Source organism: Suricata suricatta, chromosome 8 (genome assembly GCF_006229205.1).
Source record: "Suricata suricatta isolate VVHF042 chromosome 8, meerkat_22Aug2017_6uvM2_HiC, whole genome shotgun sequence".
NCBI lineage: Eukaryota > Metazoa > Chordata > Mammalia > Carnivora > Herpestidae > Suricata > Suricata suricatta.
The window spans coordinates 41,598,706-41,624,975 of record NC_043707.1 but is presented as its reverse complement, the minus strand read 5'-3'; the positions used below and the strand labels follow the sequence as shown (position 1 = coordinate 41,624,975).

Genomic DNA, 26,270 nt, shown 5'->3' with positions numbered 1-26,270 from the left:
CTGGAATAAACTCATGACCTAATTTTCTCTTCAAATCTAATAAAAAATCTCCACTAAATATCAGAGCAGTAAAAGATAATATTGACAGGTACAAAAACTGCTATGTTTTACTACATACATATAAGAGACACAAACTGAATCATTGTATAAATCAACTGGTAGACCAGGAACTTACAGTGAAATTTTACAACATTTCTAATCTGTTTTTTTACTACCAAAATGGTTCTTAATAAAACTTAACATTCTTAGGTATTTAACAGAAATGTTAATTTAGGGCCACCTTGGGAGGCTTACTCAGTTGAGTGTTCGACTCTTGATTTTTGACTCAGGTGGTGATCTCATAGTTTGTGAGATCGAGCCCTGCGTCAGGCTCCATGCTGACAGTACAGAGAGTGCTTGGGATTCTCTCTCTCCTTCTCTCTCTGCCCCTCCCAAGTGCACGCTCACTCTCTTTCAAAATAAATAAACATTAAAAAAAAGTATTAATTCAAATAACTAAAACAATTTCATTAAATCAGCCTCTACTTCCTTCAGTACCTGGAATCTTTTATTTATTTATTTATTTATTTATTTATTTATTTATATTTTTTCATGTTTTTACTTATTTTTGAGAGACAGGCAGAGACAGAGTGCAAGCAGAGGAGGGGCAGAGAGAAGGAGACACAGAGAGACACAGAATCCGAAGCAAGCTCCAGGCTCTGAACTGTCAGCACAGAGCCGGACATGGGGCTTGAACTCACAAAATACAAGATCATGACCAGAGCCAAAGTCTGATGCTTAACCAACTGAGCCACCAAGGTGCCCCAAATCTTTCTTTTAAATAAATATCAAGTATTGATAATGGTAAGAAAGAATACACATTAGAGACTGCCTTCTTATAGTTTTAAAATATATATTTTAACTACCTATTAAAAAGGATCTAGGAAAGACATTTTCAACTATTTTCTTGCTTCCTATATTTTCTAAACCTTAAATAAACTTCATCTTATCAGAAAGTGATGTAAGCCATATTTGGCTACTCAAAAACAGAATGGCAATTCAAACATTAAAATGCTTTCTTAAAAGAGATATAAAGAAAAAAAGACCAATCCCTTCCATCAAGGAAATTAGTTGGGTGAGGATATAGTCTATCCAAGAAACAGTAAAATTTAATAAAATAATTGCTATAATCAATGCACACTGGGAATATAAGGAAAGGCCAAAGTCTGCCTAACAGAATCAGGGAAGGCTTTCTCTAAAATAGAGACTTAAATTATTCATCCATTTGCTCAATGAAAAAGGAAATTATGGGCTGAGGATTATAACAACAGACTATAACACGCATGGAGTCTGGAGGGGAGTGGTTGTGATCTGTGTGGACAGGCAGGCGAGGACAAGATTGTGGAAAACTTCAGATTTACTATGAATGTTAACCTGTGGTTCAGAAGCTCTCAAATTTTTTCTCTGCTACCCACATGAAGGTTGAGAAACACTCATAACTGGCATACTGTAAACTGGTCCAGAAATAAAATAATCTGGAGACCATATAAATCCCTAAGCCCCTCCCTCTACTCCTTCACCCTCCAGCCTCCTAAGTAGCAGTAACTCTATCCCTTTCTCACCCACTAAGAAAGTTTATCTGAGTGCCAATGAGATTGATTTCAGAAGGCTAACCTTAAATCTATTCTAAGGTCGAATGTTATACAGAAAAAAAGGAATCAATTACAGGATGCCTGGGTAGCTCAGTTGTTTGAGTGTCTGACTTCAGCTCAGGTCATGATCTCACGGTTCGTGAGTTCGAGCCCCACATCAGCTCTCTGCTGTCAGCACAGAGCCTGCTTCAGATCCTCAAGTCTCCCTCTCACCACCCCTCCCCCACGGAACCCTCTCAAAAATAAACAAACATTCAAAAAAGGAATCAATCACAATCTTAGTGCTGGGTCCTATGATTTCCTCCCTCTCCTCTCACTCACTCCCAATGTTTTCAATATTCTCTATACGGAACACGTCCCAAATGTGTATCTCCACCCCAGACCACCTCTCTTACACACACACACACACACACACACACACACACACACACCCCTGAAGAGGTGGCACACCAGTTTACTCATACTGCAAACCTGGGAATCATTCCTGATACCTCCGTCTCTGCTCTCTTCCAACATTCAATCATCAGATCCTGACACTCCTAGCTTGAATATATTTCTCAAATCTACTCCATGCCCCAATGCCACACTATCTTCACTTAAGCCAGCACTGGACTTAGACACAGAAATACCTTTCCTCTTAAGTGTTGTAGCCTTTCATCTCTTCTGCAAACTAAAGACAGAATGATCTTTTTTAAAACATAAAAACAGACTATGTCATTTCCCAGCTTAATACCTTTTAACTATTTCCCAAGACATTTTGTATAAAATCAAACTCTTAAACATGACTTTTAAAGCCCTGATTCAGCTAGTCTCTAACTGGCCCATATTACTTCAGGCTACCCTCCCTCCCTCAGTACATTCCAGCCACATGGGCCTTCATTTCTTCTGACTCATCAAGCTCACCCTGCCTCTAGGCTTCCATATATACTGCTTCTATAACCAAAATACTATTCCTCTAACTTCGGGCATGGCAAGGAACTTCTAATCTTTTAGCCTCCATTTTAATGTCATGTCAGAAAATCCTTCTTTCATCACCGAATTTAAAGTAGCTTCCTCTTATTCTTTTTTTTTTTAATTGAAGAACAATTGATATAAGATACTATACTGGTTTCAAAAGTACAACATAGTGACTCAATACATATATTATAAAACGATCACAGTAAGTGTAGTTACTGTCACCAAAGTTGTTACCGTATTACTGACAGTATTCCCTATGTTGTATTTTTCATCCCTGTGACTTATTTACTTCATAATTGTAAGTGTACCACTTAATCCCCTTCACCTATTTCGCCCATCTTCTGATCCCCTTGTATTATTTTCCTCTACAGCTCCTTCTTTATTACTTTATAGCACTTACCAAAATTTGCAAGTACATATTTTTACATGCCTTTTAATGTCTATCTCCATTCAGTAAACTTAAAGTTTCATAATGGCAAGGTGCAGATCACTTCTGATTACCTCTATATGCACAGAACAGACAGGTGTTCAACAAATACTTACTGACTACATGAACATGAAATTACTTGCCACACACTTCACAAATAAGAGTCAAAGTACCAGAATCTGATACAACAGGTAGAGTGCAAGTAAAGACTGTAAGAGCTGAAAACTTAAGGAGTTATGGGTGGACCTTGAGATAGTGGAGGCTGAGGTCTCAGAGGTAGAACAGTTCTGGATGATCACAAAATCCAAGATACAGCTTTGGGAGTAGGTGGCTGAAGTGGAATAGGGAGGAAGGTCTTCAGAGTTAAAGGGTCATCTACACTGATACTGAACTTCCAAAATGATGTTAAGAGAAAAGATGTTATGGAGAGAAAATAATTCAAAAGGCAGATATCACAATTGGGAAGACGATCCCAGGCACAGTTCTAGGAACCAGGCTGTCAGCACCATAGCTCCTTCACAGAACAGGGTCAAACCAAACTGACAAGTACTGTGGTGTTCCTCCTATCACTAGGTACACCTTCCATTTACAAATAATCAAACCTTTCTAAATAATTCTATTTTGATTACAGAAAACAGAACCAAAACTCATTCCAAATGTTCTGTAAATTATTCTTGATAAAAGCAGCTAATATAAAACAAATATCTCAGCTGTAGATTATCTCTCCTGCAATAAACATTACAAAACAAACAGATCTTTTTGGAATTCATAAGCTTGTCATTCTCTAATGATCAAAGTAAAAAACGTCCACTTGTCTCTTACATACTTCAGTAGTCTGTTCTTAGAACAAAGGGCTGTTCTTAGAAAATTATCTCACTTCTCTTAGAAGCCTGAAAATCCCAAAATAACATTCTAAAGATGTTATAGTTCAGCTTCTAGATTTTCTTTTTAAAGGCTTGATAGCACTCAACTTACTACCACCATTTTTCTTCTCGAGTCACACTAGTCATGATATTTCCTGAGTCCCAGCTGAACCAAGGGAACTCCTTCACTCGAAAGACTAAAACATCGTGGGGCGCCTGAGTGGCTCAGTTGGTTGAGTGTCCAACTATTGGTTTTGGCTCAGATCATGACCCCGCATTGGGCTCTACACCGAGCGTGGAGTCTGCTTAAGATTCTCTCTCTTTCCCTCTGCCCCTCTCCCCTGCTCACACACACACTCTCTAAAATAAAAGATATTTTAAAAAGCAACAACAACAAATAATAATAAGGACTTAAAAATTGTAACAATTGCTTCAAACTAATCTGGAGACATGATATTGACTGAGGGTAGAGATGCATGAAATACGACTGACTTGATAATTAATGGCTGGGTATATGTGGGCTTCTTATACTATTATACTTATTTTATACTAGTATACTTCTTATACTATTATTGATATGTTTAAATTTTCCCATGATAAAGTTTTTTGTTTTAAGTTATATCCGTCTGAGAAAGATAGGTCAGGAAAATGTTAATCAAACCATGTACTAAACAAACTGTGACCCAAAGTAAAAGTAGGTTAGAAATAATCTATTAACTAGAACAACAATCCTAAAATTTGTATGCAACCAGAAAAGACCCAAATAACCAAAGCAATCCTGAAAAAGAAAACCAAAGCTGGAGGCATCACAATCCCAAACTTCTAGCTGTATTACAGGCTGTAATCATCAAGACAGTATGGTACTGACAAAAAACAGAAACTCAGATCAGTGGAACAGAACAGAGAACCCAGCAATGGACCCACAAACGTATGACCAACTAATCTTTGACAAAGCAGGAAAGAGTATCCAATGGAATAAAAACAATCTCTTCATAAACTATTAAAAAAAATAGTCTCTTCAGCAAATGGTGCTGGGAAAACTGGACAGTGACATGCAGAAAAATGAACTTGGACCACTGTCTTACATCATACACAAAAATAAACTCAAAATGAATGAAAGACCTAAATGTAAGACAGGAAGCCATCATAGTCCTCGAGGAGAAAGCAAAAACCTCTATGACCTCAGCTGCAGCAACTTCTTACTCAACAAGTCTCTGAGTCAAAGGAAACAAAAGCAAAAAATGAACTACTGGGACCTCATCAAGATAAAAGTCTTCTGCGCGGCAAATGAAACAATCAGCAAAACTAAAAGGCAACTGAAGGAATGGGAGATGATATTTGCAATGACACATCAAATAAAGGGTTAATCTCCAATATTTATAAAGAACTTTTTAAAATAAACACCCCAAAATCAAATTATCCAGTGAACAAATGGGCAAAGACATGAATGGACACTTCTCCAAAGACATCCAGATGGCTAACAAACACATGAAAAAATGCTCAACATCACTCATCATTAGGGAAATACAAATTAAAGCCATTATGAGATACCACCTCACACCCATCAGGATGGCTAACATTAACAACTACAGCAACAACAGATGGTGAGGATGTGGAGAAAGAGGATCTCTTTTGTACTGCTTGTGCAGCCACTCTGGAAAACAGTATGGAGGGTCCTCAAAAGGTTAAAAACAGAACTATCCTAAGACCCAGCAATTGCACTACTGGGGATATAACCAAGGGACAGAGGTGTGCTGTTTTGAAGGGGCACTTGCACCCCAATGTTTATAGCAGCGCTATCAACAATAGCCAAAGTATGGAAAGAGCCCTAATTTCCATCGACAGATGTATGGATAAAGAAGATGGAGTATTACTCAGGAATCAAAAAGAATGAAATCTTGCCATTTGCAACTATGTGGATGGAACTACAGGGTAGTGACTAAGTGAAATGAGTCAGAGAAAGGCAAATATCGTATGACTTCACACATACATAGAATTTAAGATACAACACAGATCAACATAATGGAAGAGAAACAAAAATAATATAAAAACAGGGAGGGGGACAAAATATAATAGACTCTTAAACACAGAGAACAAACTGTTGCTGGAGGAACTGGGGTTGGGAGAATAGGCTCAATGGGTGAAGGGCACCTAAGGAACACACTTGTTGGGATGAGCACTGGGGGTTATACATAGAGGATGAATCACTGGAATTGACTCCTGAATCATTATTACACTATATGCTAACTTGAATGTAAATTAAAATAATTTTTAAAAATAAAATAAAATTGGAGCAAAAAAAAAGAATCTACTAGGTCGAAGAATTACAGGAGAAGAGTACTTATGTTTGTGAAACACCTATGATTTCTCTTCATCTTTGAGGTGAATATTGTTATTTTTATTTTGCAGATAAGAACGTGAAATAAGCTGCCTGTAGCAGACCTGATTTTCCAAAGACAGTCTCATCAAAATCTCCCAATCCACATCATGCTCTTTTGCAATGTGACCTTCTCTTACACCTCCTTTGAATTAGGGGAGGGGAGTGGGCTTTGGGACTTTTCTGACCGACAGAATACTGGGCCAGTTCCAGAGAAAGCCATTAACTGCCTGACAGCTTCTGCTTCCTGACTCAGTGTCCTGAGCAGCCACAGAGGTCCCACCTCTCTGCCGGAGAGAGAGGCCGTGCGGAGATACCAAGACATCAGACAAGGACTGGACCGTAAAAGGAAAACACCAGCTTGGAGGTCCAGCCCAGTAGAGCCTTCAGAGGGCTCCATCACAAGGCACTATCTGACCACAACTATATGAAAGATCCCAAGTGAGAATTGACCAGCTGAACTGTGTAAATCCACAGAAATATGAGAGATAATAAATTACTGTGTTTAAGACACTAAATTCTGGGTGATTTGGCAGCCGGTAATAGAAAGCTGTGCATTGCCCCAAGTATTAGAAAAGAGCTTTGAATCCTGGTTTTCTCTCATACTCTTTTCATTACACACTGATTAAAAATAACTGTGTTTTGGGGCGCCTGGGTGGCTCAGTCGGTTAAGCCTCCAACTTTGGCTCAGGTCAGATCTTACGTTTGTGGGTTCAAGCCCCGCGTCGGGCTCTGTGCTGACACCTAGCTCAGAGCCTGGAGCCTGTGTCTCCCTCTCTCTGCCCCTCCCACTCTCATGCTCTGTCTCTCTCTGTCTCAAAAATAAATAAAAAACATTAAAAAATATTTCTTAAAAAAAATAACTATGTTTTTAGAGAAAGGAATAGAAACTATAAATTTCTGAGGACTGGAAAGAAAAGTTTATAGCAAGGCCAAACAAGGCGCTGGGAAATTCAGCAGCCATTCAGCCCCTCCCTCTCTTACAGGGGAGCATTATCCTGAGAAACACACAGTCCAAGGTCTGAAGCCCTCAACCTCACAAACTCAGAAATCTAATTTAGCAGAACAAGATAAGATCTGTCTCTTAGAAAAAAATTCATAAGACAAATTCAGAGGTCACATACATAAAACCCAAAATGCCAATTTACTTAATTTCAATGAAAAGAGAGTTATCAAATGGCCCATTGACTTTTACTATCAACAGTCTTTCTCAATAGGCAAATCTGTCCAAAAAGCCTCATGGCACAAAGGAAGGAAAGAGTTTTAAAATCAGGGACCTGATTTCTAATCTCAGGTCTCTACTAATTAGATACTACAGTCTTGCGTAAGTCACAATACCTTTCTGAGACTCAATTTCCTCAAATGAAATGGAGAGGCTTGCTTCACTGCTGTACATTATAAAGATTAAGATGTCTGCAAAATACCTAATTCAGTGACTGGCACATTAGATAGCAGACATTTAATAAATATAGTTATTAACTTATTAGAGATTATAATCATGTGCTCAATAAGGAGAGAATCAGAGCAGTAAGACAAGTGGATACACAGCATGTGTCATCATTCTACAGTAGCCTAATATATACCCACCCCCACTCTGATGAACCAGATCCTCAAAATCAAGGACCTGAGATTCCTCTCCCCTTGGGCAGCACTGGGAAGAGCACAGCTGATGTTTGCCTCTGACTTTCCTTTCTACTCTTCGCTGCTGACCCACAATTCCCATACCTCCTTCTAAGAGACACACTGTTTCTCCTGACAACTACATAATACTATTACTTGGCTATGTTTTCTTAGTTACAATCACAGTTTAGTCTTGCTCTATAATGAGATTATGAGACTGGATTTTAAGTGCTTATCTCTTGAGTCACTTCTAAAATAGTTACTTTACATTTTAATTTTCCCAATTTTTTTTCAGAGGTAATCTTAACTCTAACTTGGGGAAATGTCTGTGAATTAAGGTAAATTTGTAAAAGGCTCAAACAGGAACCAAACACAGTCTCTCTCTACCTCTACATTCATCTCACACTCAGGCCTTGTTCTTACTGTCATTCTGATATACTCATATACTCAAAGTTTTGAATTTTAAGCATAAGAGGTTTATGTTGGAAGAAAGGAGGAGGGGTAAGGATGCCTGTGTAGCTTGGTCGGTTGAGTATCCAACTCTTGAGTTTGGCTCAGATCATGATCCCAGGATTGTGGGATTGAGCCCTGCATCAGGCTCCATGCTGAGCGTGGAGCCTGCTTATGATTCTTTCTCCCCTCCTCCCCACCGCCCACGCCCCTCTTCCTCACTTGCATGTGTGCACTCTCCCTCTAAAATAAATGAAAATAAAATAAGAGGTGAGACAAGCCAAGACAATGATAAGTGTCCATTATACAGCTGGCACTGTGGAAATCTCTCTTCTCTGCTTCAACATTAATACAGTGAATCATCACATGAACCTCCCCAACCAAAATACTGCCAACATATATAGTCCTCGCAGTCACAAAGTTTTACTTAAAGAAGTTCATTAGGTCATTTCTCTCATTTCATCTATAAAAGAGGAGTTTAACAAACCTAGTTACCCAGCATCATTGATAATAGGAACCCAGTTGTTTGCACCAAACTAAGCTGCTTTCCCCTCGGGTCCAAAAGTTTACTGTATAAAACCCTAGTGGAGATGCTCAGAGGCAGGTACACTTGAATAAACTGCTTCAGATGCTCCACTGCCTATTCCATCTAAAAATACCCACAAGCAGAAATATTTTTCACCATTAATAGTCTGAATCAAGAACAACTCCCTAAGTATAGCTTAGCCCCAATGCTTACCCACTTAGAAGAACAGCACAAGAGTGCACAAAGCACTTGGAATACTGAAGAGAAAGGGAAAGTGTGGTTTTAATGCATTGCTTTCTTTTCCTTCTTGTATTTCAAGGGACTGATTATCAAAAAATGTGAGGTTTTGGCAGGACAATGAGCTACAAGCTCAGACTTATTTATATTAAATCCCATGCTGAAATTTACATACTCTTGAACTTTATGCAAATTTGTGTCCAATACTTATTCAGAACATGAAATAGACTTTCCATTTATTTTCTAATTCCCACAGCTTTGCTTTTCTATGTGTTCACTATCAGCATCTGAGTGGGGTTTTTAAATTTTATCTGAAACAGAAGCCTATTCTGTCTTGTGTAACAGAATCAAAAATGTAAGATCACAATATTTAGTCATATCCTCTTGCTCATATTCTCTTTGAGTACCACCTAGCAAAACTATTCAGAAACTCCCGAATTGGAAGGATTAGGAACACAAACTGAAACACAGCATAGCTCCTACGCCAGAACCCACCACACCCAGAATTTCAGGCTGGCTCACGTCTATAGGTAAAAAGACACTGCTTTGTTCTAGAGACCTTTTCCATAAATCCCTTATGATTACTTCTTTTCAGACCAAGGTACACTTCCTCCCTTTTCAAAAGCATCAAGTGTACCACAAAACAAACACAACAGGAGTACCTAGGTGGCTCAGTCATTTAAGCGTCCAATTTCAGCTCAGGTCATGACCCCGCAGTTCATGGGTTGCCTGTGTCGGGCTCTATGCCGACAGCTCAGAGCCTGGAGCCTGCTTGGGTTTCTGTGTCTCCCTCTCTCTCTCTTTCTCTCTCTCAAAAATGAATAAACATTAAAAAAAAAACCATACAAAGACAATAAAACTTTGCGGTTCTGTTTCCAATTCTAGCATTACCTTCATGGTCTTTTTAAGACCTGTTTCTCCATCTATAAAACTAGAACACAAATGCAGTCCTCATTTACTTGTCTCCCCCAACTCTCCTTCAGGAAAACAAGAAAGTTTCGCTCATTCACGTGGCCAACTATTCATTTAAAAAGAAGACGAAAGGGGCACCTGGATGGCTCAGTTGGTTAAGCAGCTGACTTCAGCTCAGGTCATGATCTGATGGTTCATGGGTTTGAACCCAGTGTCAGGCTCTGTGCTGACAGCTAGCTCAAAGCCTGGAGCCCGTCTTCAGATTCTGCGTCTCCCTCTCTCTCTGACCCTCCCCAGCTCATGCTGTCTTTCTCCCTCTCTCAAAAACAAAACATTAAAGAAAAAATTTTTAATAAAATAAAAAAATAAGATGAAAGTTTCCAATTTAAGCATTTTGAACTCCAAAAATCCTAAATGACTGTTCCCTTGGTTATTAATTAGAAAGAAAACCAGTTTACAAAAAAGAAAGAAAGAAAGAAAAAGCAAAGAAAGAAGATATCAGACTCCAGTTTTTACAAAGATACCTACACAATTTAAATACTGTTTGAAGAGCTGTGATCCACTTCCAGGCCAATAAAATTGCTTTGATTTGTGGTCTTACTCTTTAAGAACAGTTAACATGCACAACTTTCACCATTTTGTTCCTTCATTCCAGAGCATGACTGAACACTGACATTATCAGGGCCTCTAAACAGGAGTGTATGTGTAATCGACCAACTTTCTTTAGCACATTATATAACAAGGCAGAAAATCAGGTCACAGGACAAAATATTACTTAATATAAGCTTGATCAGATAAATAAGAAGCCAAATTTTCTAAGAAAAAAAATATACTAAACTAAAATTATTAGAGAAAAAGTTAACTTCATACAACACAATATAGCCACGATAGATTGTTATAATGTTCTTTGCTCACACTAGAGGTAGCAAAAACCACTCAGAGGCATAGATATAAAAATGGCAAATGACCCAAAAAGTTTATCTTTAGCTCTGATGTGTACCACAGTACCAGTTTGTATCAGTTTAGAGGATAATGTTTATCTTCTTGCATTTAGCTTAGGCTGATAGAATCTTCTTACATAAACTGACAATATTTATTCTCCCAGAAAATATATTTGAAGCTCCATATCCAAAGCATGGTACAGAAACAGAAGCATGCTTGGTAAGGATGCTTGGGATTAAAACCACTGAAATCATGTACAAAGTGTATGTTCTAATGAAATCACACTTAGGGAAGTAAAGGCCCATAAAACAAACTTCTCTGAATATCCTTATCTTTGGTTACTTAGCCTCAAAATAAGAAGTGAGCAATGTTTCAGAAGAGCCTAAGTGGTTAAAAGCAGTGAATCTGAAGTTTAAACAAAACTGGACTGGGAGCACAGAGAAACAAACCAACTTGGGCAAGTCACACTTCAATGAATAGTACCTGGAACATAACAATTTTCAACAAATTGTAGATTCTAATAAATTCCTCTGAGCAATTTTAACATGGAACATTTCTCAAACCATGTAGTCTATAAAGTCTATAAAGAAATAAAAGAAAAAAATATCTGTAAAAGACTGGATTAAATAACACTATTAAGTATGTTGCTACACTGAATGATTTTTCAGAACCATTAATATGCCATTCTGTATCATAAAAGGGCAAATAGGGGAATGGAGACAAGAAGATGATTTAGTACATAGCATTTTACCATGATTCTGAATTCACAGTTGAGTCTCCAGACACATAGTTTTCAGAAACACTGACTTAGACTGATTTCCAAATTTTGAGATTCCATAAAGTACTTCAATTTTACAACTGAAAAATTAAGAACCCACACAGGATTGTCAACTTTTCTGTTTTGCCAAGTAAAAACATTTTTTAAAAAATCATCAGCTTCTATCACTGTCATTTCATTTTAAAAGTACCAATTTAGGGGCGCCTGGGTGGCTCAGTCAGCTAAGCGTCTAACTTGGATTCAGGGCTTGGTCTCATGGTTTGTGACTTCGAGCCCCACATCAGGCTCTGTGCTGACAGCTCATAGCCTGGAGCCTGCTTCTGATTCTGTGTCTCCCTCTCTCTCTGTCCCTCCCCCACTCATGCTCTGTCTCTTTCTCTCTCAAAAATAAACATTTAATAAGTTAAAAAAAATAAAAATAAAAATATCAATTAAACACTAAAAATACAGAAATATTTATTTTTTAAATATTAGTTTACTTTTGAGAGACAGAGCATGAGCAGGGGAAGGGCAGAGAGAGACAGAGAAACCAAAGTAGGCTCCAGGTTCTGAGCTGTCAGCACAGAGCCTGACCCAGGTCTCCAACCCACAACCCATGAGATCATGACCTAAGCCGAAGTCAGAACGTTTAACTAACGGAGCCAATAAAGACTTAGATTACATTTTTAAAAGATTTAAAAAAATTTTTTAAGATTAAAAGAAAAGATTTTTAAAAAGATTTTTGTTTACATTAAATAAGAGATTTTTTAATAAAATAATTTAGCGCTACCCTCCTTTCTACCTTGTACCCACAGAGCAATCCCAGAACCTAAGAGGCAGACCTCTTCATCAAAATACATCAATGAGGTAAGAGAACTTTATAAATATAATTAATTGACTTCAGGGACGCTCAGATCAGGGATGATCACATACAAACTGGTTGATACTAGTAGTCAATGACCTTTTACGAAGTAAAAAAAAATAATGAGTTAACCGAAGAATTTTAAAACTAAAAGAAACAAAGAAAGATTTTATAAAATAGTCCTAATAAAGAAATTATCCCAGGCCAAATTTACCTGTCACTGAATTATAAGTCTTCAAAAAGGTTTTACTTTATTCAGTCAACATTACCAGCATTGAGATGTACTGTTTTGTTTCATCTAACAAAGGAAAATCTTGGCATTGCTTTATATTATGATGCCCTCAATCCTAACATTTTCAAGATTGTTCATTATCATAAAACAAGAGAATATAGCTTATAGCTTACAAAGGAGATTCAATTCAGAAATAAAATTTTTATCCCAGTAAGAGTAATTCAGTGAAAAATAAAAAGAATAATTCAGTGGATATCACATGATCTATGTGGAAAAATTACAGAACAAAATTCCTTCACAGAAAATCCAAAAAAACCTTAAAAGCTCAAATCACTAAACCACAGAAGAATAAACACAACCGCTTCATTGTACAAACAAAAACTAAGTCCCCCGAAAGATTCAGTAATTTGTTTAAAGGTTAAAAGAAAACGTTTTCCCCCACAGTGCTACAATATTATTTACATATAATAAGTTAAACCACTTATAGAAAGGTCTGATAACAACTGTAAAAGGAGAACTAATGGTTAGTTCTACAGCTTACACCAGTTTATTCTGAAAACCCTATCCTTTTAAACAGATTTCCGACCTAAAATGCGCAAAAATGCATTTGTTTTAATCTTAAGATATCTACCTTATTTTAATCTTTAAATAGAAAGTCAAATAGAGGAGGAAATATTTAAATCCTAATTCTGATACTCATTGATCCCAACATTTTATGAATTTCCTTACTTCTTCTGGACACAGTCTCCCTAGTACAGCTCCTAGAACATAGTAGGCACCACTGAATCGTTCTTGAATAAATGCAAAAAGAGTATTGTCATTACTGCATGAACCAGTGCCTACATATTTTGATATTATCAAACACAAACCAATTTCTAAGTGCTATTCGTCACAAGAAGAGAAAATATCCAGACTAGGGGCACCCGGGTGGCTCAGTGGGTTAAGCGTCCGACTTCGGCTCAGGTCATGATCTGTTTGTGAGTTCGAGCCCTGTGTCGGGCTCTGTGCTAATAGCTCAGAGCCCAGAGCCTGCTTCGGATTCTGTATCTCCCTCTCTCTCTGCCCTTCCCCACTTGTGCTCTGTCTCTGTTTCTCAAAAATAAATAAACGGTAAAAAAAACTTTTTAAAGAAAATATCCAGACTCAATTATACTCAGAAAGAGAATCAAACATACTTCTTGAACCCTTTTTATTTTATACCAACAGTGCTGCAGGATGAGATAAACCTATCTACTGAACTTACTAAAAACAATGGGAACTCTCAATCTGCTCATCTTTTATTTTTTAAGTTTTCTTTCTTCTTTTTCTTTCTTTTTTTTTTCTTTTTTTTTTTTTTTGTTTATTTGAGAGAGAGAGAGAGCACGTAGGGAAGGGGCAGACAGAGAGGGAGAGAGAGAACCCCAAGCAGGCTCCACATAGACAGCGAGGCTGGGCTCAAACTCACCAATTGTGAAATCATAACCTGAGCTGAAATCAAGTCAGGTGCTTAAACGACTGAGCCACCCAGGCGCCCCTCAAGATTTTATTTTTAAGTAGTCTCACCTCCAATGTGAGGCTCAAACCCACAACCCCAAGATCATGAATCACACACTCCACCGAGTGTGCCAGGCACGCCTCAATCTGCTCATCTAATATTGACCATATATGTTAAAAAGAACGCCAGTATAACTTAAAACAAGTCTCCCTCATTGAATCAGCACCTACACTTGACAAAGAATAACAAACCAGTAATTTTAGTAATTGATAAGGTTGAAAAATTTAGGGAATTAAACACTTTTATGATTCTCAATTATCAACATTACCTTCGACCACTTTTGAACCTAAAACATGCAAATTAGGACTAGCAGTGAAAATCAGTTTGCTGAATTTTCCATTTACATGTTATTAAACAAAAAGTAACTGTACCATTATAGTTTTCAAACTACATCAACAATCAAAATTTACCACAATTTTTTCAAACCAACAGGTTTAAGGTACAGAATTTCTATTCCTCAACCTAACTTATCTTAACTAGGAATACTAATGCCTCTAAACATTCAACAGTAACCATTTAACAAGATCAGAACTTAACACTGGCACTATAGATGAAAGTCAGAGAACCAATCATCTTAGTAACTTTGAGAATAATGTAGCTTACACTACCACTTAAATTACAGAAGATTCACCAGAAACAGCTAAATTCCATTCAACAAATTCAGTTACAAATAATGACTAAAGGGCTCCTGGGTGGCTCAGTGAGTTAGGCATCTGAACTTTGATCTGGGCTCAGGTCATGACCTCACTGTGTGTGGCACTGAGCCCTGAACCAGGCTCTGTGCTGTCAAGTGCGCAGCCCGCTTGAGATTCTCTCTCTCTCCGTCTCTCTCTGCCTGTTTCCCACTTGTGCTTGTTCTCATGCACTCTCTCACAAAATAGATAAACTTAAAAAAAATAATAATAATTACTGAAATAACTTTGCTTAAGAAGTCAATCATCTATTCATATGTAGGGCGGGTAACTATGGGAAGCTGTCAGTTATAAAAACAAAGCTACATTCAAAAAACAAGAGGCTCAATCCCGCCCTGCCCCTAACTAATGGTAAGCAGTCCATCCATCAGATCACTGCTTTGAGTCAAACTTTTTTTTTTTAACCAAGAAACACATTCTTTTTTTTTTTTAATGTTTTATTTATTTTTGATACAGAGAGAGACAGAGCATGAGAGGGGGAGGGGCAGAGAGAGAAGGAGATACAGAACTGGAAGCAGGCTCCAGGCTCTGAGCTAGCCATCAGCACAGAGCCTGAGGCGGGGCTCGAACCCACGAATGTGAGATTTGACCTGAGCCGAAGTCGGAGGCTTAACCAACAGAGCCACCCAGGCGCCCCTGAGTCGAACTTTTATTCATTAGTCTACGTCTGTGCTCTGTTTTAGGGTGTTTTATGAACACTAGTATCCCCATAATTTTCAACATGTCCAAAAGCAGAAAGTAGTAAAAAGAAAAGGCCTACAATTATAATTCCTTCATTCAACAAATACTTACTGAACGAATACTATGCACCAGGCACTGTTCTAACCGCTAATGAACAAGGAAGCAGCAATATGAACAGTGGTGAGGAAATGAGAAATTTAAAGGTATCAAGGAAGAACTGTCTAAAAGTAAACCATATCTAAAGGACAAACTCTGAATCTTGCAACACGTGGAAAGTATTACACTAACATAGGAAAGTATAAGAAAAGAAGAATAAATGACAAAATGGGAAAGTGTTTTCCTGTATGACTAGAAGGCATCTCAATGAGGAAAATACAATCAGCTAGGGGACATTTTGAATACCTACTGAAGTGTTTCAGCTGTCACACAATTTAAAAATACTGAACCTGCAGCACAAATAAATATTTCTATTCTCAAACTTCATATGGATAGCTAAGGAGATTAAGAAACATCTTTATCAAAGCCTAGGTCCTACCTCCATTGTATAATAAAAACACCAAGTCTTTCTGCATAATTTTAATATACATTAAATGTCCAGAAAAGTAACTGAATAAAAACAGAGAAAAATACACTTTATTTGTGCCTCTTCTAAGAATTGTTCACCATTTTGGTGGTTTGCATATCACGATATTAAAGTTGCAAATACTCTCGGGGCACCTGGGTGGCTCAGTGGTTAAGCATCCAACTTCAGCTCAGGTCATGATCTCACAGTTCTTGAGTTCAAGCCCCATACTGAGCTCTGGGCATCGAGCTCTGGGCATCAGGCTCTGTGTTGATAGCTCAGCGCCTAGAGCCTCCTTTAGATTCTTTGTCTCCCTCTCTCTTTGCCCCTCCCCCACTCGCTCGTGTGTGTGTGTGTGTGTGTGTGTGTGTGTGTGTGTGTGTGTGTGTGTGTGCGCGCGCACACACTGTCTCTAAATAAATGCTAAAAAAAATTAAAGTTGCAAAAATTTAAAAAATTTTTTTTAACCTTTATTAATTTTGAGAGACAAAGCATGAGTGGCGGAGGGGCAGAGAGAGAGGAAGACACAGAATCCAAAGCAGGATCTAGGCTCTGAGCTGTCAGCAGAGAGCCCAATGAAGGGCTCAAACCCACGAACCTGAAATCCTGATCTGGGCCGAAGTCAGAAGTTTAACCGACTGAGCCACCCAGGCATCCTGCAAGTATTCTTTTAACAGTCTACTCAGTTATGTCTACGTTTGGTGCTGACATCCAGCACATTTATACATACTTCGTTATGGTCAACTGAGTACTTACATACTGAAATATGTATCATTTTATCATGAATTATTTTCTTTTTATTTATCCTTTATCTTACAATGAGAGAATTATTTTATTAAATAATAAAATAATATTAAATAAATTTATTAAATACTATGAAATTGTACCATATGAGTTTCATTTCATTAAAAGAGGGCACTGGGTCTGATAAGTTTGAGAAGCATGAGGTTAGAAGATCAGCATCACTGTAGCTATGATACCTGCAGGTCTCAGTGAATCCAGAGAAAGGTAGAAAAGGGCATAAGGGCATATTATAACTATGGGATTTTCTCTTTATTTTGAGACTATAAATTCTAAGCATGGTGAAAAGTAAAACATAATAGAATCCTTATTGGAAGATGGTTCTCCATATTTAAAGTCTATTCAAATATAGACAATATCAAAGTGAGTGACAAAGAGGTGAATACAGGATACACTGTCTGTAAGAACTTCTTTGTGACACTTATGAAATTGTCAAGGAAAGAGATTACCTACCTTAACAGATTTTCAAGGAAAACAAAACTAACTGGCCTATTCAGGAAAAGAGGCTAGACGATCTATTTAACATGCTCGCTTTAAAATCATGAGAACCAACTCATTTCTTAATGTTTATATATTTATTTATTTAGAGGCAGAGAGAGCACGCATGCACACGCATATGAGCTCAGAGGAGGGGCAGAGAGAGAGGGAGACAGAGACTTTCAAATAGGCTCCACGCTGGTAGTGAAGAGCCTTTCATGCGGCTCTATCCCATGAACCTCAAGATCATAACATGAACTGAAATCAAGAGTTGGAGGAGGGGTGGGTCTGGGTAGCTGAGTCAGTTAAGCATCTGATGTTGGCTCAGGTCATGATCTCACACTGAGTTCAAGCCCCATGTCAGGCTCTGTGCTGTCAGTGCAGAGCCTGCGTCAGATTGCTCTCTCCTTCTCTTCTTCTGTCTCTCCCCCACCCACACAGTCTCTCTCTGTCTCTAAACCTAAAAAAAAAAGAAAAAAGAGAGAAAAAAAAAAGAGTCGGATGTTTAACTGACTGAGCCACCCAGGAGCCCCAGGAGCCAACTCACTTCTATTTGGTATGCATGTATCTGCCGACCTCTAAGGAATTCTGACTTGCTAACAACTGAAAGAAAGGATTTTATTTATTTATTTATTTATTTTAATGTTTATTGATTTTTGAGAGAGAGACAGAGAGACAGAGCATGAATGGGGAAGGGTCAGAGGGAGACACAGAATCTAAAGCAGGCTCCAGACTCTGAGTTGTCAGCACAAAGCCTGACGCAGGGCTCAAATTCACCAATCGTGAGATCATGACCTGAGCTGAAGTCAGATGCTTAACCAACTGAGTCACCCAGGCACCCCAAGAAAGGATTTTAAAAAATCTTTCAGAAAAACCTAAACTTCTGAAACTGAAACTGTGAAAACTACCTAAAATGTTTCTACTAAGGGGACCTGAGTAGCTCAGTTAGATCATCGTCAGATTCTTCATTTCCGCTCAGGTCATGATCCCAGTCATAGAATCAAGCCCCCAACCCCTACCCACATTCCCATCAGGCTCTGCACTGGCTGCTCAGAGCCTTCTTGGGATTCTCTCTCTCTCTCCTCTCTCTACCCACCCCCCTGCTCATGCAAGCTCTCTCTCAAAATAAAAAAAAACATTTTTAAAAAAACATTTATACTATGGTAAGACCCTATTTCTCCACGAATAAGTATTGGTCATTCCTACACTAACCTTCAATCCAAGACTACATACCTCCATTTTTCTGAATGCTCATTCAGGCTTCACGGAGGCACCACAGTATTATTTTACAGTTGTATATACTAAGGTAAACTGAGAGAGTCAGGTATCTCAGATGTGGTCACCTGATGAATTAGTATCAGATCTAAGATTGATAATTCAATTCACCCTCCCTGCCAAGAGTTTAAAGACACTACAAGTTTAGGGGTGCCTGGGTGGTTCAGTCGGTTGAGCATTGGACTCTCGGTTTTGACTTAGGTCATGATCTCATGATTTAGTGAGTTCAAGCCCCACATTGGGCTCTGCTCTGGCATCACAGAACCTGCTTGGGATTCTCTCTCTTTTCCTCGCTCTCTTTCTCTCCCCCACTCACACTGTCTCAGTCTCTCTCAAAATAAATAAATTTAAAAGAAAAAAACCCTTTAAAGACACTAAAAGTTTAAACAAAATCTCCTGGGCTCATAAAACTTCTAAGAGAGCTCTACAAGAATGAGAGAAATTAAAACTTGATGGCTGCTAAGATGAGCTATACAGAAACTAGAAGTTGGATTTATTGTTTGCTTTTTGCTTTGTTTTCAAACTGGAATTTCCAGGTGTCTTCCTAAATTACAAGTGGTGTTACTACCTCAACTAATTCCCAACTGACAAAAAAATGTGGATGCTTTGCTTTTAGAAGTTACCCTACAGTGTGTGTAACTTGAGAGGAGTAATCCAATTCCTCTAGTCTCAGCAACCACAAGGAGAGAAAGTGACCCCCACAGATACAGCTATAATGGAACAGCAGCCACTAACTACCGTTCTAGATAATTCCTCTCACCAGGGCTTTGGTTAAAATTATATGGTCTCAATTATCCGACTGAAAATTCTCATCATGATCCCAAAATTAGAAGAAAATAAAAAAGCTACATCAGAACAAAACCTTAAGTACCACAGACACAAGAAGACAATCTCTTTATCCTTCTCACCAGGATTCTTCAACCTCACTCTCTTGCCGTTTGGGGTCCAATAACTTTGTTGTAAGGGGCGTCCTGTGCACTGTCATGTGTTAGCAGCATCCAGAGCCTCTATCCACTAGAAACCAGGAACAACTCTCCCCCTCCCTGCAACTGTGACAACCAAAAATGTTCTCCTGGGAGGCAAAACTACTCCCAGTTGAGATCCGCTGCTTTACACTATCTCCTTTATTGCTCATTATTAAGCTGTGAAGAGAGGAAAAATAAGTCAGCACAGAATGCCTGGATGGCTCAGTCAGTTAAGCATCAGACTCCGGATTTCAGTTCAGGTCATGATCCTACCATTTGGTTCCTGAGTTGGAGCCCCACCCCTGGCCCACACTGACAGTGTGGCACCTGCTTAGAATTCTCTCCCTCTCCCTGCCCCTCCCCCTCTCTCACATAGGCTCTGGCACTCACTCTCTCTCAAAATAAATAAATCAACTTAAAAAGAAAAAGAAGTCAGCAGCCACAGGCTTATTCTTAAACCCTTTCTAATTTGACTACATATAAAGAATTAGAAGCAATCCACACCTTCTTTCCTCTTCTAAAGAAGACGACTGAAAGACCTTACCATTTTCTTCCTCAATGTACATAAAGGTCATAAAAAGCCAGGTAAACATAAAGAAACACAAAGTGTTAGCATCCAGTTGGTACTTCACCAAAAAAGTACAAGGGATTTTATCTGCAGTAAATTCAATATTTTTGTTCTTCCTCATACTGAAAATAACCCACAGATTTCCCCAATATATGTATGTCTATATATCAGCAGAATTTCAAGAATTTCTACTTATAAGAATACATATTTCTTATTTCTAGATCTTGACAGGAAATATATTTATGACACTGTATACTGAAATTTCACATGATAGTATCTATATTTTATAGCACTGGCACCTTTTTGATAAAGATTCCACAACACTAAAGCTACTACTTTTTAAATATAACTACTGAGCATTCAACTTATCATATCATTCAAGCAATATTTTTAAGCAAGTGCTACATTGTACTAGATAATCCAGCAGACTTTTTAGCTGGTCACCAACAGCAGAATCCAAGATATCTAATAATTAAAACCTCACAGAACACCTGGGGGTGGCTCAATCAGTTGAGCGACAACTCTTGATTTTCTTGATTTCAGCTCAGGTCATGATCTCTTGGTTCAGAGGACGGAGCCTCTGTGCTGTCAGCACAGAGCCTGCTTTGGACTCTTTCTACCCCTCTCTCTCTGCCCTTCCCTCGCATGCACATGCATATGCACACACACTCTCAAAAAATAAATACTTAGAAATTAAATAAATTATAAAACCTCTAAGGGGCCCCTGGGTGGCTCAGTTGGTTAACTGTCCAAGTCTTGATTTCAGCTCAAGTCATGATCTAGTAGTTTGTGGGTTCAACCTCTACATAGGGCTCCACACTGACAGTAGGGAACCTGCTTGGGATTCTCCCTCTCCCTCTCTGACCCTCCCCCGATCTCTCTCAAAAATAAATTAATAAACTTATAAAAATAAAATAAAACCTCTCCAGCCCAGCTTATATCACTAAATTCATTCCCCAAGTTCAGTAACACTACTAACATTACATGGACACTGCTCTGGGATCTCAGTATGAATCATGCAACTTAAACAGCAAGGTCAGTAGGCTTAGAGTTTTAAGAGTCACAAAGTCTTTAAGAAATGTACTTAAAACATTTTTTTAATTAAAAAGAAAAGAACTGTACTCTTTAGCTACTCTTATGGAGTGGTTAGAAAGTTTTCCTGTATTAGAATTATTACAAGCACAGCACCACGATAATCCCTTGTATAGCACCTGGCAAAGAACCAAAGGTAACATTACTTATTGGCAAGAATGACGTTTTATTAGCTCAAAGGTGATATAATAAGGAGATGTGAAAGAAAAGCCTGTTGACTTCCTCCAAGCAGAGTATCAGAGGTGAGTAATACACTAGCAATCCTTAATTAGACTGGTCTCTTTCTGGATTTGGGATACTCTGATCTCCATAAACCAATTAAGAATCACTCTAGTCTCATCAATACCAAAAGGCGTTTACTCTGCATATGATTTATCTCACCTATTTAATGAAAATTCTACCAGATTCAATCTCAGGTAATATTCTCTGGCCTTGATTTAAAAGAGGAGCAGGGTAATGTGAGGATGGAGTGACACCTTTACATTCCATGACATAGCCCTATATGGTAATACTCAGTCATCCCTCAATGTAGCATAGGACCTCTATCAGTCTTGGCTTTACACTGTCTCTCAATAGGACCGTCAGGTGAGGCAGAAGCTTCTGCTGTGCTTTGAAAATAAATTTTAAATTATTCAAAAACACACAATGCCAATTACCCAATTATATGTAAACTTGAAACCCTAAGGGTTTTAAACCATATAATCAAATTTTCTTATTTTAAAGTCCAAATTTCACTAAAATTATTTTCACTGTGAATAGGAAAATACTTTACAGTAAGAGAAATTCCTAAATAGTCACTTCTAGAAGACTCTTTTTTTGAAGTCTAATGATAACACTACCATTGAATATATTTTCATTCTAAAATTTTCTTTTGATTTCTCATTTCTTTGTATTTTTTTAATGTTTTTTATTTATTTTTGAGAGACAGAGAGAGACAGCACTAGCAGGGGAGTGTCAGAGAAAGAGACACAGAATCTGAAGCAGGCTCCAGGCTCTGAGCTATCTGTCAGCACAGAGCCCGAAGTGGGGCTCAAACTCATGAACCATGAGATCATGACCTGAGTCAGAGCCGGACACTTAACCAACTGAGCCACCCAGCCACCCCTGTATCTTTTTTCTAAGTTAATCTTTTCTTCTCTCTTATCTGGGAGAATCCAAACCAAAGACACACAAAGCTAAAATGGATGGATCAGGGTTAGCAGTAAGACATGTTATTTCACCAAATTAATTCAACTAAATTTGGTTTAATTTACGTAGCATTAGGCATACTCCAATCTTTCTCAGAAGTTATCACCAAAATTATTTTTTAAAATACAGACATTAAAGTTAGCTGGGCCCATGAATCTTTCATCGTAGTAGGGCTAACAAGAAAAACAATAAACAAAAACCTAAGGGGAGTTTCAAAGCTAAACCATTTGGGTAAGCTATTGCTACTGCCTGCACACACTTCCAAATGAATCATGAAGTTCTGTACCGGGCGCCTGGGTGGCTCAGTCAGTTCAGCATCTGACTTTGGCTCAGATCATGATCTCACAGTTATGAGTTTGAGCCCTGCATCGGGCTCTGTGCTGACAGCTCAGAGCCTGGAGCCTGCTTCAGATTCTGTGTCTTCCTCTCTCTGCCTCTCCCCCCACTCATACTGTCTCTCGCTCTCTCTCTCAAAACTAAGTATTCAGAAAAAATTAAAAAAAAAAAAAAAAAGAAATTCTATACCCTAGAAATTGGGGAAGGCAGAAGAAATGAATTCCAAAACTTTGCAACTTAGTCCCACTGAACACCACTGTGATTCTCCTGGGCGGATAAACTGGTAAGAAATGAGATGGTTCTGAAGCAGTCCTTCCCACTGACTGGGTCAAGAAACTCACCTAGCACTAGCTCATTAAAAGCTACAACAAAACTCAATAGTCCACTTCTGGTGTTCAGAGAGAACAGCTCTCAGGGATGACTGTTCTTGTGATCCAACTAGTACAAGAGTAAGCACCCTTTTGAGATGCAAACTAAATCTAGACAAAGAAAAGCTTTATTCCAGAAAACCTGGCTCTGGAAACCCTCAGAAAGACATCTGGTCTCCCATAACATTCGTCCAGTTCAAGAAACAACGCATGTCAACTGTATGCTAAGTACTTACAATGAAGAAATGTCAAGTTCACATAAAAAATTACTTTTAAAAAACTTTTCAATGTTTTCCTATATATAAATGTGGAAATCATATTGCTGACTTAGCAGTGTTGGAGTTGATTTTTTTCAGTAGCAGAATCTGGTTTGTGCTGAATCAGATCCTTACTGACATGATCATTCTTACAACCAACACGTTCAAGGTGATGGTCTAGGGTTAAGGATATAGAAATGGCCAGGAAACCAGATGAAACTCACTGGCTCATCTATGAATCAAACCTCACTATACCTTTTTCTAAAAATGCATGACAACAATGATTTACTAGGTGTTTCTTCCCTCTTCCTCAATTTACTCTTTTCTACTGCAGTCTTCAACCTGAATTCTACAAATCCTTCAAAACTCAATTTAAAGGCCATGTCAACTGTCACTTCTTCCCTGACTTCACATCACCAATGCTATCACAGCCACCTCTCATTGAATCCTAAACCACATATTAATTATCCTCATTCACCTGTGTTGTTACTTTCTCCATGTTTGTCTAGTCTTTTCAACAAAACTGTGAGGTCCTTAAGGGCAAGTACTACGTATCCCTCCGTACTGCCTCCAGGATATTCCACAGGGAACCTTATATGTACACAGGAAGTATTCAGTTATATTTAACTGCACTGGGTTTCAACTTACAAATCAGGTATGACGGACAATAAATGAGACTAAAAAGATCGATAACTTCTCCTCCAGGCATCAAACTAAGACTTATAAAAACACCTACCAAGTCTTTCAAACTATCCCTTTTCAAGAGCATGAAGCAGGGACTTGAGAAGTTATGAGAAGACATAATAAACTGTAGCAAGTTAGACTGTTTTCTCATTTTAAAGGCAAACAGTGAACAGCACTTAAAGATCAGAAGACCACGTGTTCAACAAGCCATCACATTCAGCGTGTCACTGGTCACACACACTGGCTGAATCCCAGACTCCCTCTCTGTGGCTAAGAGAGATTTCTGGAGGCTTTGGTGTCTGCTGGCGCAAAAAAAAAAAAAGCAAAACCAAACAAACAAAAAAACCCACAAGGCACCTGCTCTTCTTAGCACTAAAATATGGCCAAAAGTGTGCGCAAACATACACAACCCAATCAGCAAGCAAAAGTGAAACAGCACATCGATGAAACTACGATCCTGGAGTTATAGGAGGTGGGCCAAATACAGAGGAAAGAAAATGCCATAAAAGCCTGAAAAGTCACAATCTTTAGGTGAAACGACTAAAATACCCTTTCGACCCTTATACCCTTAACTCACTAGACTCCATCTGTTCCTAAGAAATAAGACATGCATACAGACTTTAGCAGGCTTTCCCACAGACCGCAACTAAGACACTATAAACACGGAGGTGAGTCCTGATGTAGCCACCCTGCCTTAAGGCTGAACCTGGGTATTTCCAAGGAAAAGACCAACCGTAACTAATTCTCAAGATGGTTGGCCAAGGGCAGAATTACCACTCATCTGTGTGGGCCTCTTTGCAGTAGCTTATAGGCTGACCCAAAAGAGCTGGGTTTGGAGGGCTGCAGCTGGCTCGCCTGCTGCAGAAGCATGTTCTTTACAGCCACAGCACCACCTCCCTGAAGGCTAACAGACAGTCTGGCAGAAAAGGGTGAAAACCAATTTTATGCCAAAGAACGCAGCCGCAGCATTCTGTCCTGGATCTTTTTCTTAAGTGAAAAGACAGACTCGGAGAAGGGGACAAGGACGGGAGGTGGTGCTAAAGGCGCTGGCAACAGGACAACTAAGCTGCAACAATGCGTCCTGCCTTCTTCCCAAAGCCATTTCCTTCAACAGTAACAGGGAGTCACGGCCAGTCTGCAAGTCATTGAGGACACTTGTTTTCACTTTCACAAGAACCCTGGAAACCGCTGGAGAGCAAAATCCCCCTCCCCTCCCCAGAGTTACCTTCCAACCCTCTTCTTCTCTCTGTGCTTGCTTTCTACCTTCCCCTAGGGACAACCGAAGAGGGGCAATCCTCAGCCATCCGCTATTTGGCTCCACTGGGGATGGGGTGAGGGGTAGGGATCTGGTTGAAAGTGGAAAAGGCCATAGAGGAAGGTGAGAAACAACTGCAGAAAGAGTATCGAGACGCGGGGCGGGGGAGGAGGTCGTCGTGGGAAGGAGACAAGGTGAACAAGGAAAGAAAAGCTGAGGGGAAGAGTTGTCAGAAAAACTTGCTAAGATCGACAAAAAGATGGAGGGGACCGGGTACAGGGACGAGACGGAACGAGGAGCAGGTGGAGCATCCGAGGGGGAGAGGGCTGGGCGGGAGGGAGCTCGCGAGCCGGGCCGGGACGCCCGGGGTCTGGGGCCCGCCACCGGAGAACAGCGAGCAGCGGGGTCTTTGGGAGACTGAGGTGAGAGGGACCCGGGCTGCGCCGGACCCATTCGGTGACTTCGGGGCTCAGGAGCCAGGCGGACGCCTAAGCGCAGAGGGCACGGGGCTCTTACCGGTAGTTTGGGGCTGACCTCGCCCTTGCAAAAGTGACAGAAAAACCGGTGCGCGGCCACAGCTGCGCCTGCGCCCGCCCCGGCCGCCGAGGCCTCCGCCATCTTTCTCTTCCGCCGCCGCTGTCCGAGAGGGCAGGGGCCGGTCCCTCGCCAGGCCGCTACCTCCCGGCTGCCGTCGCCGCCCTCGGCCGCCGCCGCCGCTTCCTCAGCGCGGCCCGCCGCTCCA

The 26,270-nt window shown here is 39.4% G+C and overlaps 1 protein-coding gene across 3 annotated transcripts in view; it reads right to left on the bottom strand.

Annotated features, from left to right (window-relative positions):
* The window catches only part of RNF115 (ring finger protein 115), an 80,673-nt gene that overhangs the window by 54,157 nt on the left and 246 nt on the right, over positions 1-26,270 (bottom strand). Inside the window, exon 2 of one of the 3 annotated variants that reach the window (XM_029946209.1) lies at positions 26,045-26,267. In XM_029946209.1, coding sequence (XP_029802069.1) covers positions 26,045-26,146 — 102 coding nt within the window. In that variant the 5' untranslated portion in view covers positions 26,147-26,267. Of the gene's footprint in view, positions 1-26,044 lie in introns of all 3 variants that reach the window. The other 2 variants (XM_029946208.1, XM_029946207.1) reach the window with 2 other exon arrangements.